Below are 14,209 nucleotides of genomic sequence, written 5' to 3' on the forward strand. Positions count from 1 at the left end.
TCGTTCCACCGGATATTGGTGTGAAACGAGGGGTCCTATCCTCACTCTAGCCACCGCTTCCGCATACAGGACTCTCGTCCACTTGATGAAGCCATCTCCCAAGCCAAAGCGTTCCATGGCTCCGTATAAGTACTCCCACTCCAGACTATCAAACGCCTTCTCTATGTCTATCGACAGGACCAGGGGTGTCTGGGCTTCCGTGTGTGGACTTTCGACTAATCTTGTAAGTCTCCTTATATTTACTGTCGTGTTGCGCGCAGGGATAAAACCCGATTGGTCTGTGTGGACCAGGTCGGGCATGTGCTGTAGGAGCCTCGCTGCCAGAATGGCACTTAATATTTTATAGTCCGTGGTTAGCATGGATAACGGCCTATAAGAGGCCGGGCTTTCACCTTCCCTCCCAGGTTTCAGTAGAGGTACCACCAGTGCCTCGCGCATAGATTGGGGCAGGTGGCCAGTCGTCCTGGCCTCATTATATATTGTTTGTAGCCGCGGCGCTAGCAAATCCAGGTATTTGCTGTAGAATTCAATGGGCAACCCATCCAGACCCGGCGTTTTGTTGCGAGCCATCCGTTTAACCGCCTCTCTGATCTCCCCTAATTCTATGTCCCTTCCTAAGCCATCCGCTTGTTCCTGATCTAGTTTCGGCAAGTGTAGGTCTGCAAGGAAAGCCTGAATGTTGTCCCCCTGCCCCACCAGCGCGCTCCTATAGAGGTTCTCGTAATATCACTGAAAGCTGTCTAGTATCGCCGTGTGGGAATACTTCATGTGACCCCCTTCTCCCTCGACAGCCATTATCGGGGAGCTACGTTTAGTGGGGTTGGCTAGCCATGCAAGCAAAGTCCCCGCTTTGTCCCCCTCAACATGCGCCCTGAGTGTGTGTGCTCTATGATCGAAGCTGCGGAGGCGCTCCACTTCTACCGCCACTGCCTTTTTATCTAAGCTGACCTCCTCTTGGAGCTCGGGGTGGCCCGGTCGTGCTTTCCCGGCTTTTCTCAGCTTAGAATCCACCTTCTGCAGATCCTCTAATAATACCTTCCGTACGCCTACATGTTTCCCAATGCACTGACCTCTAATTACCACCTTAAAGGTGTTCCATTCCATCGCTCTGGAATCCGTGGACCCCTCGTTTTCCACGAAGTACTGGGTTATGTCCTCCTCTAGCGTCACGTGAAACAATGGATCATCTAGTGTCTCAGGCCGCAACCTCCAAGTCGGGACACGCGACACCTCCATTACCCAGTCTACATTAATCAGCAAGGGGTTGTGGTCTGAAATTGTTCTGGTGAGGTACTCGGTCTGTGTCACCGTCTGCATTACAGTCCGAGAGCACAAAATTGCATCAATCCGGACATGGAGGTCATGGAGGCTCGAGAAGTACGAGTAGTCTCGCTTAGCCAGGTGATGTGTGCGCCAATCATCCGTCAAACCCCATCTCTCTTGCCAATCTAATCTACCCTTCGTGAGGCGATGTACGGGGGAGTCTCCCAGTGGTGGGTGGGATCTGTCTAGTATTGTGTCCGCTACTGAATTAAAATCTCCCCCAATCAGGACCGGACCCGCTAAGAAGTGTGCCAGTGTCCCCGACAGTCTTGTGAAGAAGGCCATCTGGTCAGTGTTCGGCGCATATATACTACACAGTACTATGTCCCTGCCCCACAGTCTGCCCTCCACTGCCACGTATCTACCCTCAGGGTCTATTATGTGCCTGGTCGCCTGAAACTGGGTACCTGCCCTTACCCATATCAGAGCCCCTCTAGCGAATGCTGAGTAAGTGGTGTTGAAAATCTGACCCCTCAATCTCCTTTGCAGTGCTACCTGCTCTGGTTTGGTAAGGTGTGTCTCTTGTAATAGCACTATGTGCACCCCCCTGCGGACCAGATAAGCGTGTACCTTGTGCCTTCTTGCCATTGTGTGCAACCCCCGCACATTCCAGGTTATACATCGCAATGTGTGTGCATTAGCCATTGTCCCATAGTTCACATCGCAGCAGTTTCCGCTCTTCAGTTGCATCATGAGTGGTGGTGTCCCCCCAACTAGCCTTCCAACTGGCTGGCATTGTGATTCCCTTGTGTCCCGGAGCCTTCCCTTGCCAGAAAATTAAAGCAACCCCAACATTTCCCATACCCCCCCCCCCCCCAGAATAGGCCCCAATATCGAACTATCAGTACCCATCCAACCTTAGTCAATTCACACAACTCCCCAACTAGTTCACAGTCGTAACCGTGAGTGCCTTAAGGGCAAACGGGTTGTGGCTTAGGCCTAAAGGCAGCTACACAAGCCCTCCCCCGCACCTCCCAGTAGCAGCGGTCTGATATCCCGGTCAGCAACCCCCGTCCGCAGTACCTTACAGTTCTTAAATTCTCCTTTCTGCATGAGTGCCCTCTGCTCAGTCCCTCCGTATCAGTTATTCAGGACCTCTTCTGACGTTTGTGGTGTCACCTGCGGGCCCCTGGTGCTGTGCGTTTCTGAATGCTCCATCTCCGATCCCGTGACTAGGTCCTCCGAGTGCGAGCCTTGTCTTGAGGGGGAGTCACCTGATCTCGATAGCGATTCCACTGCCTGCAGCGCCGCCTGCCGTTCCATCTCCGTCTAAGATATCGATGATCTCCGCGAACCTTGTCTTCGCCAACGCAGCCTCTGTGATTTCCGTATCTGCGTCTTTGCTCGCTCCCTCTCCTCTCGGACTCTGGCACCGTCCGTGCCCGCCTTGTATGTCTCCCACCAAGCCCAAGCATCCGCCGATGTGGTGAAGAAGTGTGTTTTGTCATCTATTACCAATCTGAGCTTAGCTGGAAAGAGCAGTGAGTACCGAATGCCCTCAGTGCACTGTTCGCGTTTCAGAGATAAAAAGAAGGCTCGTAGTCTCTGCGTCTCAAAAGTGTAATCAGGAAACAGTGTCACTTTACTGTTCGCAATCTGAAATGGCCCTACATCGCGGGCTCTCTGGAGCAGAAGGTCCCTGTCTTTATAGTGCAGCAATTTGGCTACGATTGGCCTCGGGGGCAGGCCAGGCTTTGGAGCTCGTTCCAGTGTGAAGAATGGCGACAAGCCTTCCGGCGCCACCGTGGTCCTAAGCCAATTGTCCAGAAACTCGACCATATCTTCCCCTTCTGTTTTCTCGGGAAGGCCCACTATTCGGACATTACTGCGTCGACTCCTATTTTCGGCATCTTCGGCCCTCCTCTCCAGTATTTGTATCCTACCCAACGCGTCCGTGAGCCTCACCTCCATATTTTTGTGGGCTGGGGCTAATTCCCCTAAAGTGTCCTCGTCCCTTTGACTCTGTCTTTGAGTTTGTCGTGGTCAACTCTCAGGAGACCCAGTCCCGACACCACCTGCGCAATGTCTTGCTGCAGAGCGTCTCTCGTTGCCGCAATAGCCTTCAGTATGCGGTCCTGAAGTTGCTGCAGGTCCGAAGGCCCCGTAGGGCCTCCCTCTGAAGCATCAGAGGTCGCAGCTCCCTCCGTTCTCCCCTTGTTTTTCACCATGATGCCAGGCTACTTCTCGCCACAGTATCCGTAAGTCTCCGATCAGCTACCGGAAAGGTTCAATGGCCACCTTCCGTTCGCGATATCGCGGCAGCAGTCCACCTCGGGCTGCCAGTGCCCCCTCCGACCGGCCACCGGGAATTTCGGACTTGATCTTGTCACCAAGCTGGAGCCCACGGCCTCCCTCCACCAATAGACCACCTCCTCCACCCGTTTGTGGTCGCCTCAGCCTCGGGAAGCCCCCTCCGGCCCCCACTCTCTCCGTATAACTGCACTGGGCTTGATCACTGTACTCACTACTGCTCGAGGGTCTGCCACTGCGTTTGTCAGCAACAGAGGGCAGGTCTCAGGATGTAGCTTCCGACCTATCCGCGGTCAGGACCTTCGCTCCAGCTGGGGCCGTCTCACCGGGGAGGGCTGCTCCCCAGCCGCTATTTGAGCTGTCCCAGGGCCTTTCAGCCGTCCATGATCCGAGCCGCGGCCTCCCCTATTCCTGGTCGTCGCACTGGGTACTGGGCCTCGCCCAGATTCTCTGCTCTATCCTCAACGTGGTGAATACTCCGATGCCGGTCCCTCTTGGCCCCAACGTATTCTCCAGTGCCCCGGAGCGCGGGCAAGGGCTTCCCAGTCGCGGTCGGATCTCACAGAGGTATCTCTTTCCCCCTTAACCGCACTGCAGGGCTCGTCCGGTGCCACCCGTCCCCCAGACCCCGCTGACCGGTTCTCTCCGTATGCGGGGTCCCCAGTAGTTAGCTGCCGTAGTCCTTCTTCCCACTCGGCGGTAACTGCCACGCCGTCGGACCCTCCGATCCTCCCGGGTCAGCCAAGGATATTCTCAGCCCCTCTTCTGCCTTCCCCGGGGGCCTAGGTCGCATCAATTCGGAGGCACTATGGAGTATCTCTACCCCCGACTGGGTGAGCACTGTGCTTCCGGTGGTGATCGCTTCCCGCTCGCGCCCCCACCAACTTCTTCAATGGCGGGCGGGCCCTCCTCCCCTCAGATCTTCAGGCTGCAGCCGCTGGACCCTCCCCAGTGGCGCGGAGCTCAGATCTTCTCTCGGCCCCGTTCCGGGCCGGGCGCCCCGCTGCCCTCCGGCTCAGATTTTCGCTGCCTCCGGTCTGCAAACTAGGGCCTCCGCGGGTGTCGTCGCGCCTGTTCTCAGGATGATTGCGGGGATCGGGCGCGGAGCTCTGAGCTCACGCCGCCATTCTCTTCGGCACCCAAGCCATTCCCCCTTCATGCCCTTATATAGGTATAAAATATCGTATCCTTATATAGGCATAAAAATCATAACCATATTAAGACATAGCTCAAGTAGTCCTAATACGGCTTGGCTACTTCCACTAGTTCCGAAATTCTACAACGGTTTCTTGGGAAAACCCGCATTCAGCAGTCAGGGACTTCCCCCTGCATGAAATTTAATTTATCCAAGAAGTCATGGAGTTTTCAGAGAATTAAGTCTTTAATGACGTTATTATGTCCAATCTTCTGTCAAACTCGGCACCTTCAAGGTATAAATATGCCCCCACTTGTCCTAACAAACACACGGTGGTTTCGAGCAGTTCAACTATTGCCCGACGTGCCCCGCTGCAGCAAGTGCCGAAGGAAGCCGACCCTCCAGCTGACGCACTGAGAGACGCTGTACTTTCTCCAGCCGAGAAATCCAGCTCCGCTGTTTCCAGGCTACTCTTGCGGGTTGCTGGGAAATCGAGTCCTGAGAGAGAGATACCAGACCTCCTACATTCTAAAACCAAGGTACGGAGCTGATTAAACCCTAAGAGAATTCTTGGATTAGATTCTTGGCAAAAAATACTAAAACTAGGCTACACCTTCCTTACTTCTTCCCTTGTACTAGACCTAGGTTAGGTACACAGGGGTAGGCGTATTTTAGAAGCACCAGTTGAGTACTTTTAGTCATTATTTATCACTGTATGTATTTTATGCATTTTAGGTATTTTATGGCTTAGAAACCATATCATGCTTTTACAATATTATTTTATAATACTCTTCGTACTGTACGCTTTGTACTTTACTGCAAGTATTACAATGCAGCAGTTCATTTCTTATGCTGGAGAAAGAAGACTGTTCAATAAATATATTTTATTGAAAACGCCCGTCTCTCTCTATTTCTCTGCACTTTTGGTGAAACGAAGCATGCACAATTGGCTAGGTGAAATAGCTATCTATTGTTTCCGCACCTCTAGAGATATATTTCTTATTCTTGGGAAACAAAGTTGTCATGTTTTAAGCGGTTGTCAGAAACTAATCTCATTCCGGAAAGTTTCTAGTGACCTCTGAGCTAGCTGCACACACACAATTAAGTCTAGTATATTCAGTAGAGACCTAGTCGACTTCAGTCCTAAGTCTAAACTACAGGATATACTATTCCAATGCACAGAGCCTATTGGGAATATAGGAACTACACTACACCTCCAATTGTTCCCGTTTCTCCTTCCTATCCTGGTTCAGCTTAGCCGCTATTGCCAGGAATTGACCCCTGATGACCGCTTTCAGAGTATCCCACAGCCAGTGAGCAGGGGTAAGAAGGACATTGTTAGTGTCCCAAAAAGTTTGCATGGCCCTTTGCATACGTAAGCAGTTTGTGATTAAGCCTCCACACCCTCCGTCTATGATGGTCTCCCTTCAACTGCCAAGTGAGAGTGATAGGGGAAGGATATGAGAGGGATGCCATGCCTTTGGCGGTGTCTAGTATCCCTACGGTAACACGCGGGTTGTCAGAAAGAAATCCAAATGGGCGTAGGTCTGGTGTGCTGCTGAAAAGAACATGTAGGGCCGGGGATAGGGTTGTGCTGTCGACAGCCGTCCACCAACCCTACCTATGCCAGTCCCTCATGCCTCTTTTTACAATGTTGATGCTTATGAGCGATCTCACGAACTGGAGTATAGGTACAATAAGAGCATAAGAGGTTTCACTTAACTTGCCTGTTTCATTGTGAGCTTTCTGTAGGATTGCGCGGCTCTATTTACAGTGGGGGTGGGGGAGGGGTTCTTTGTTCCTGATTTAAATGTTAAGAATAGATCAAAGTTTCTAAGATATATAATAAAATGGTGGAATAGGGGGAGGATATTGATTATTCACGTTTTTCTTTAAAAAAACAAACTAGGTATTTGGGTGAGCTTTAATTTCGACATTGCTCCTATTTCCTGGCTAGCAGCGAGACAAAGCATGGCTTCTTGCATTGCTGATTTTGTTTGCTTTTTAATGAAAGAAGTGTTATTTGTTGTGAAGATTTGTCCTTCTGTTTTCTTATGTAGACCATCTCTAGGATCTGGATAAGACACAGGATGACCATCAGGCTAGCACTAGTGGACTGAAGCGCAGTTTCATGAAGTCTTCACGTGAGCAACGCCCACTCGAATGGGTAAAACGTCGCATTGCACCGCTGTTTGTTCAAGCACCAGGGGTATGTCAACACCCAGCTTTCAACAGGCACTGTGTAAAAGTATTGATAGATTACAAAATATCTTAGCATCCTAATATTTGAATGTTGGAGTAAAGAGGGGTGTGGTGGAAGTATGTTATTGTTTTTCTAACAATCTTTTTTTTAATACTGAAATCCCATTAATAGTGTGTTAACTAAAACTGACCAAGGTATTAAAATGATTACCTATTCTGATTGTTAAAACTAACTAACTGAAAAGAATGTTTTCGAAACTGCTTTGTCTTTAACAGCTGTATATTGTTTCAAACTTGAGTTTCAGCTATTACTGGTGTATTTTAATATCTTGTAAACTAGTGCATTCGGTTAACAATATCACCTGACCCAAATCTCGGTTTATTAGTTAGCGCATTGAATGATTTGTGCAAAAGCTCTTTAAGCGCAATTGGCTAATCATGAGGTTTGGCTTTGGTATGACGGGTTGATAACAGGATGTAACCATTCCTCATCATTGTCTGCCCAATACATTTATATGCACGTTAGAAGAGTCATATGTATCTTCTCAGCAACAATCATAGAAGAATGTTGGCCTGAATGAGTGCTTGGCGGAAGGGTTGGTTCATCATAACGTGACCGATGTACAGTCCACCGTGTTAGAAGTGCAGTAGGATTCGATGCACTTGTGTTAAGGCAGACATGTAATCTTTCACATTTGTGATGGAATGATTCATCTGCCAAACTCTAGATCTGGGCCAGTGACCTGTTTGAACTTTATCAAGACCAAAAGAGATAAGAAAAGATCTATTGACTTCCTGCCCAGGGCATTATCTTCGATTCCAATTTTACTACATATCAGAGGATTTCTATACACTATTGCCTCATTTCTACTTTATATCAGGTTTAATATTATTATATTTAATTACATCTTTTTCTAAATTTTTTTAGGCTTCATTCTGGAGGCTTTTTTCTCTTGCTGCTAACTCTTTGAGTTTGGTGCATTTATCGTCTTTTTTGAGTGCTCAATCGGTTTTCTTGAGTTCTTGCCTATGTTTTCCTTTAGCATTATGTTATGGGGGTTATCAGTTTTCCTTTAATGTAATTAGGGTGATACATGGGCCAGGAGCCAGCACTCTTACAGAATAAGTTCCGGATATTTACAAAGAGAGAACAGTTGTTTCCTAAGGTAATCCTAAAGCTTACTGGTTTCCTGGTTAAAAGAACAACGCAATTCGTACAGTCAAAATATTAAATAAAGGTCTGCTCATATGTATGCATATTAAGTAACAAATATGCATTAAGCCAAAGTGTTAAACTTAAAAGTAGCACATCTATGGTTCATAGTTTAAATCTTTTTATTCAATTTTTCAGAACAATAGCCGCCACCTACATCCAATGGCAAGTGAGTAAAACATTTTAGGAAAATATAGGGAGGAGCAAGAGGGTTCTAGCTGTAGAATAGCGAGGGTAAGGACGATGGAGTGTCAAGAAGCCAATTCTAGTTTAGTATTGGGGGAGTGGTGCATGTCTTTCCTGCAATCAAAACTACCACCATGTGTCGTGTCCAGCGGTCTTGTGAGAGGCACTCGAGTGAGTCCAAGTACTCAGAGATACTTTGGACATGTAAGCTCATTAAATTCAGTTGACAAGAACTTTAAGGTCGATCCCAAGGTTTTATCGAAGGTAGGTAGCCGGCTTGCTAAGCTTGTGTTATCTTTTCCATTCTAAATTTTGTTAAGGGACGGCTTGCGCGTGCGCAGAATTGTGGTTGTGTGACTCAGTGTCTTAAGGCTAAGTACTGCCAGTACACTGTTTTTGAAAGGCCATAGTTAGCAGCTAATTGGGAAAAGTCCATTATCCCCTCTACGTTGAAGATATCACCCACCCTTTTACAGTTGGATTCCTGCCATTTCAAGTAATCCTGCCACGTCTGGGCGGGGGGAAATTCTGGATGGCCTATCAAGGGAACCAGGGGGGACATAGGAGAAGATAGACTATGGTGTACCTGAACCCTACCCCATACATTAATCATGGCTCGCAGAACCGTTGAAATGTAAACCCAGACCGAGCAGTGCCGTCTAGGGAACCAGGTCACTTTTCACATATGCATTCCCACTATTGTGCAGTCAATGAATCACCAATGCTTTTCCAACATTTGTTTAAACCATTCTATCATGTACCGAAGTTGAGCTGCTTGATAGTAGCGCTCTAAGTGTGGAGCCCCCCGTCTGCCTGTTTCAGGTACGTTTGGGGGCACGGAATTCGGGCCTTCTTTCCACCCCAGATAAAGTCCACCAACAAGTGTTGCAATTTGGTCAGAATCTGTGGGGTGCGGGGTGGTGTAGCTGCAGGGTCTGCATTACGTACAGTATGCGGGGAGTAGCATCATCTTTATAGCAGCGAGTTTGCCCAGCCAGGACAGGGTGACCCATCTCCAGTGTTGAAGGTCTGTCCGGATATTGGACAATAGTGCACCATAATTCTCGCGCGCCATACGCTCAACGATAGAAAATATCTGTAAACCCAGATATAGAATACCTGCTGTAGCCCACCCAAAAGAGAACTCTGCCTTTAAGTGCTCTAATTCTGCGTGGGGAATAGTCAGGCTAGGAGCTTGCGTCTTTTGTATATTAATCTTAAAGCCAGAGACTAGCCTGAGTTCTTCGAACTCCTGCCTGAGGGGAGGCAGGGATGTGATTGACTGAGTGATAAAGAGCATGACATCGTCGGCATAGAGAGAGATGTTATGTTCCCTGTCCCCCATATGAATCCCCATGATTGCGCCATGTAGGCAGATACGGTCTGCAAAGGGCTCCATATATAGAGCGAATAACAAGAGTGACAAGGGGCACCCCTGTTGGGTGCTTCTCAAGATATTAAAGGGTCGAGTGCATAGCCCATTCAAGCTAATTTTTGCCTCTGGTGCTTTCTACCGACCACAAAAAACGTACCCCCAAGCCAAACCTTGCCATGGTCAGTCGCAAATAAGGCCACTGGACCCGATCAGAGGTCTTCTCGGCGTCCTCTGATAGAAGCAGAGCCGGCTTCTGGGAGCACTGGGTTTTGTCGAGAAGATGACACAGTCGGCTGGTTCCAGCGCTACAACTGCGTTCCGGTATGAATCTGGACTGGTCCTGATCCACCAGCCCCTGCATGTAGGGTGCCAAACGAGCTGCTAATATGCTAGTGAAAATTTTCAGGTCAACATTCAAAAGAGAGATGGGGCGATATGAGGCGCATTTCCTCAGGTCCTTGTCCCGCTTAGGCAGGACCACAACTGTGGCCATGCGCATGGAGGGAGCAATGAATCCCTTATCGCTGAGTGATTTGAAGAGTTGTGTAAGCAGTGGGGCCAAAGTGGGTGTGAACATTTTATAAAATTCGGAGGAAAACCCATATTCCCCGGGCGCCTTATCCGACGCAGGTCCCTGAATCACGCGTAGCACTTCATCCGGTTAAATGTCTGCATCCATTTTATCCATCTACACGGCCGGGAGTAAGGCTACTGATGCCTGGGACACATATGCTGCTGCTGCTTCCTCATCCAGAGGATCAACGGTATAGAGAGCAGAATACAATTCCTCAAATTCGAGAGCAGTCTGCGTGTATTTTCTCTCTGCAGGAGAACTCAATCTCTGCAATACGGCTCTTATGTATGTAGGTTCGAATTGGATGTGCCAGAAGTTTCCCGGCCTTACTCCCCCTTCATTATAACGCTGTTTAGTGCATAAGAGTGAGTATTTGGTCCGGTCGAGGTCCAACGGTTTCAATTTTTTGCGGGCATTTGTAAGTTGGGGGGCGGATTTGGATGGCGCCTGTGCAGCGATGTACCGTTTCAAATTCTTTGACCTGACCCTCCAATTGTTCCTGTTTATCCTTCCTATCCTGGTTCAGCTTAGCCGCTATTGCCAGGAATCGACCCCTGATGACCGCTTTCAGAGTATCCCGCAGTCAGTGAGCAGGGGTAAAAAGGACATTGTTAGTGTCCCAAAAAGTTTGCATTGCCCTTTGCACCTCCTTGATATTTGCGTCATAAGTAAGCAGTTTGTGATTAAGTCTCCACACCCTCTGTCTATGATGGTCTCCCGCCAACTGCCAAGTGAGAGTGATAGGGGAAGGATCTGAGAGGGATACCATGCTTTTGGCGGTGTCTAGTATCCCTACGGTAACACGCAGGTTGTCAGAAAGAAATCCAAATGGGCGTAGGTCTGATGTGCCGCTGAAAAGAACATGTAGGGCCGGGTGATAGTGTTGTATAGCGTTTTAGGACCCTAGTGTAATTTTTCCGATTCATGCCCTTATTTTTTTTTTTTTAATAATTTGAATTGCAGACAGTTAGTGCATAAATATTGTCACATGTATATTACACCTTAGCTCCTCCATTCTTCCTTCTCCAATCATATCTGCACACAGCCTGTAGGCCCACACCCTGGAGGTCGGGCGGCGACAAATAGAAGAAAACTCGAGGCCTGGCAAGGTGTATCAGGTGTAATCCTCCCATTCGGAACTGTGCATGTCTGCTTTTCTCCTTCTCCCCTCTATTAAATCATCCTATATTTATTTAACTGTTCCCAACATCCCCTCCCCACCCCCCCTCCCCAGTGTCCACCACCTACTCAGAAGTTCTCGCCACTATCTCATCTTTGGGTTCAATCAGGAGTCAGTGTCTGCTTAGATGTGTGATGTCCCCGGTGTGTTGCGGGAGCCGTTTTCGTTCCTGTCCAGGTCACCCTCATCCTCCTGTAGTGTGCTATCTCGCAAGCCTTGGACCAATGCCTCCCAAGCCGCCGCCGTCTCCAATGCTCTATCGTCTAGTTTACGGCGAGCCGTCTGGTAGTGATGCGTACTGTCACACGGGGCCCTCTTCAAGAACTCATTGACCCATCTCCTGTGTGTGGGGCCCACTCTCGCCTTCCAGTGTCGTGTGATTTCTCTTTTAGCTATGATCAGGCCCATGTCTATAAATTTGCTTGTGGTTTTATTTTTAGGCGTGTGTGGAAACCAGTGTAGCAGGCATATCGCTACATCATACTGCAATGTTCTGTCCGTCACTTCGTTTAAAGTGTCGCCTACCGCCCGCCAGTATTCCCGGAGGTCAGGGCAGGACCATAGCATATTTTCCAGCTCCGCCCCTTCCAAAGCGCATCTTGGACATGCCGCGTTGGCCGTTCCAAAATACTTCCTGATTTTGCCCGGGGTCATGTAAGCCCTATGCAGCACGTAAAAGTGGATCTGTTGAAAGCGCGCATTTCTCGTGCTATTCTTAGCTCGTCTCACTAGCTGGGCCCAAGTCGTCTCGGGAATCTCCCTGGCAAGGTCCGTTTCCCATTTTTCCTTCAGCACCGTCAGTGGTGGCAGGTTTTCTTGGAGCATTCTGGAGTACAAGCATGTTACCGCCTTGTAGGTTCCAGCTGCCGTCATGGTGTACTGACTGGCCATGGTCGTCTGTGGTTCTACAAGTCCCCCCTTCCAGTGCGATTGTATAGCCCTAGTCACTGCAGCATGCAGTAAGTACCCCCCTCTTGGCAACCCAAATTTCTCCTGCAACTCCTGATATTGGATAAGTGCCCCGTCCTCGTAGAGGTCTCCCACCACTTGTATTCCTGCGTCTTCCCAGCTCAGAAACTGTGACCAATCTCCTGTTCCTCGTCTGTTCCTCGAGTGTCAAATCCCGAAGGGCGATCCTTTGCTGCAAAGTGATATAGGCCAGAACATGGCGTGGTGTGCCCCCGCCTCTCCCATTCTCTGGACCTCGGTATACTCTCGCTATCTCCTGCGTAAAGATCTGCAATTGAGCAGCTAAATAGTAGAGCTCAAAATCTGGGACCTCCAGTCCGCCCTCATCTTTCGGGCGGAGAAGCGTCGCCAGCGCCACTCTGCATATGCCCGTCCCCCATATGAAGGAGGTCATTTGAGATTTCAGTCGGCCAAAGAAGGATCTAGGTATCCAGACAGGGAGGGTGCGAAAGTAATACAGGAGCCGCGGCAGGGCGATCATTTTCAATAAAGAGATGCACCCAGTGACTGACAGTGGGAGCGTGGCCCAAAAGGCCATACAACCTTTCAGTGCTCGCATACAGCGGTCCACATTACCATCCAGCAGGTCTGCCGCTGTGTGGTATATGTAAACTCCTAAATACTTCAGACAGGTGGGCTCCCGTCTAATCTCGGGTCGGTGGTCGGGCCGCATCGCGTCCCGCCTCAGAGGAAACAAGCAAGTTTTGGACCAGTTGACTTTCAGCCCCGAGAGGTCACCAAATCCCTCTAGCAACCTCTCCGCTCCCTTCAGTGCCTGTGAGCCGTCTTCTAGGAATAATAAAAGGTCATCCGCGTATAAGGAGATGAATTGTTGGCCCCCTCTGCCATCTATGCCCTGAAAGTGTTTACCCGTCCTGGCCTCAGCCGTGTGGGGCTCAATCGCCAAGGCGAACAGTAGGGGGGATAGGGAGCAGCCCTGTCTGGTACCTCGTTCCACCGGATATTGGTGTGAAACGAGGGGTCCTATCCTCACTCTAGCCACCGCTTCCGCATACAGGACTCTCGTCCACTTGATGAAGCCATCTCCCAAGCCAAAGCGTTCCATGGCTCCGTATAAGTACTCCCACTCCAGACTATCAAACGCCTTCTCTATGTCTATCGACAGGACATGGGGTGTCTGGGCTTCCGTGTGTGGACTTTCGACTAATCTTGTAAGTCTCCTTATATTTACCGTTGTGTTGCGCGCAGGGATAAAACCCGATTGGTCTGTGTGGACCAGGTCGGGCATGTGCTGTAGGAGCCTCGCTGCCAGAATGGCAGTTAATATTTTATAGTCCGTGGTTAGCATGGATAACGGCCTATAAGAGGCCTGGCTTTCGCCTTCCCTCCCAGGTTTCAGTAGAGGTACCACCAGTGCCTCCCCCATAGATTGGGGCAGGTGGCCAGTCGTCCTGGCCTCATTATATATTGTTTGTAGCCGCGGCGCCAGCAAATCTAGGTATTTGCTGTAGAATTCAATGGGCAACCCATCCAGACCCGGCGTTTTGTTGCAAGCCATCCGTTTAACCGCCCCTCTGATCTCCCCTAATTCTATGTCCCTTCCTAAGCCATCCGCTTATTCCTGATCTAGTTTCGGCTAGTGTAGGTCTGCAAGGAAAGCCTGAATGTTGTCCCCCTGCCCCACCAGCGCGCTCCTGTAGAGGTTCTCGTAATATCCCTGAAAGCTGTCTAGTATCGCCGTTTGGGAGTACTTCATGTGACCCCCTTCTCCCTCAACAGCCAATATCGGGGAGCTACGTTTAGTGGGGCTGGCTAGCCATGCAAGCAAAGTCCCCGCTTTG

At 49.5% G+C, this 14,209-nt stretch overlaps 1 protein-coding gene across 2 annotated transcripts in view; it reads left to right on the forward strand.

Moving 5' to 3' along the window:
• The window catches only part of LOC147750600 (uncharacterized), a 146,936-nt gene that overhangs the window by 15,900 nt on the left and 116,827 nt on the right, over positions 1–14,209 (forward strand). For both annotated transcript variants that reach the window (XM_086967146.1, XM_086967152.1), the window contains exon 3: positions 6,769–6,917. In XM_086967146.1, the coding sequence (XP_086823272.1) occupies positions 6,840–6,917 (78 nt within the window). In that variant the 5' untranslated portion in view covers positions 6,769–6,839. The remainder of the gene's footprint in view (positions 1–6,768; positions 6,918–14,209) is intronic.

This window comes from Lissotriton vulgaris, chromosome 1_1, assembly GCF_964263255.1.
Source record: "Lissotriton vulgaris chromosome 1_1, aLisVul1.2, whole genome shotgun sequence".
In the NCBI taxonomy this organism is placed as follows: domain Eukaryota; kingdom Metazoa; phylum Chordata; class Amphibia; order Caudata; family Salamandridae; genus Lissotriton; species Lissotriton vulgaris.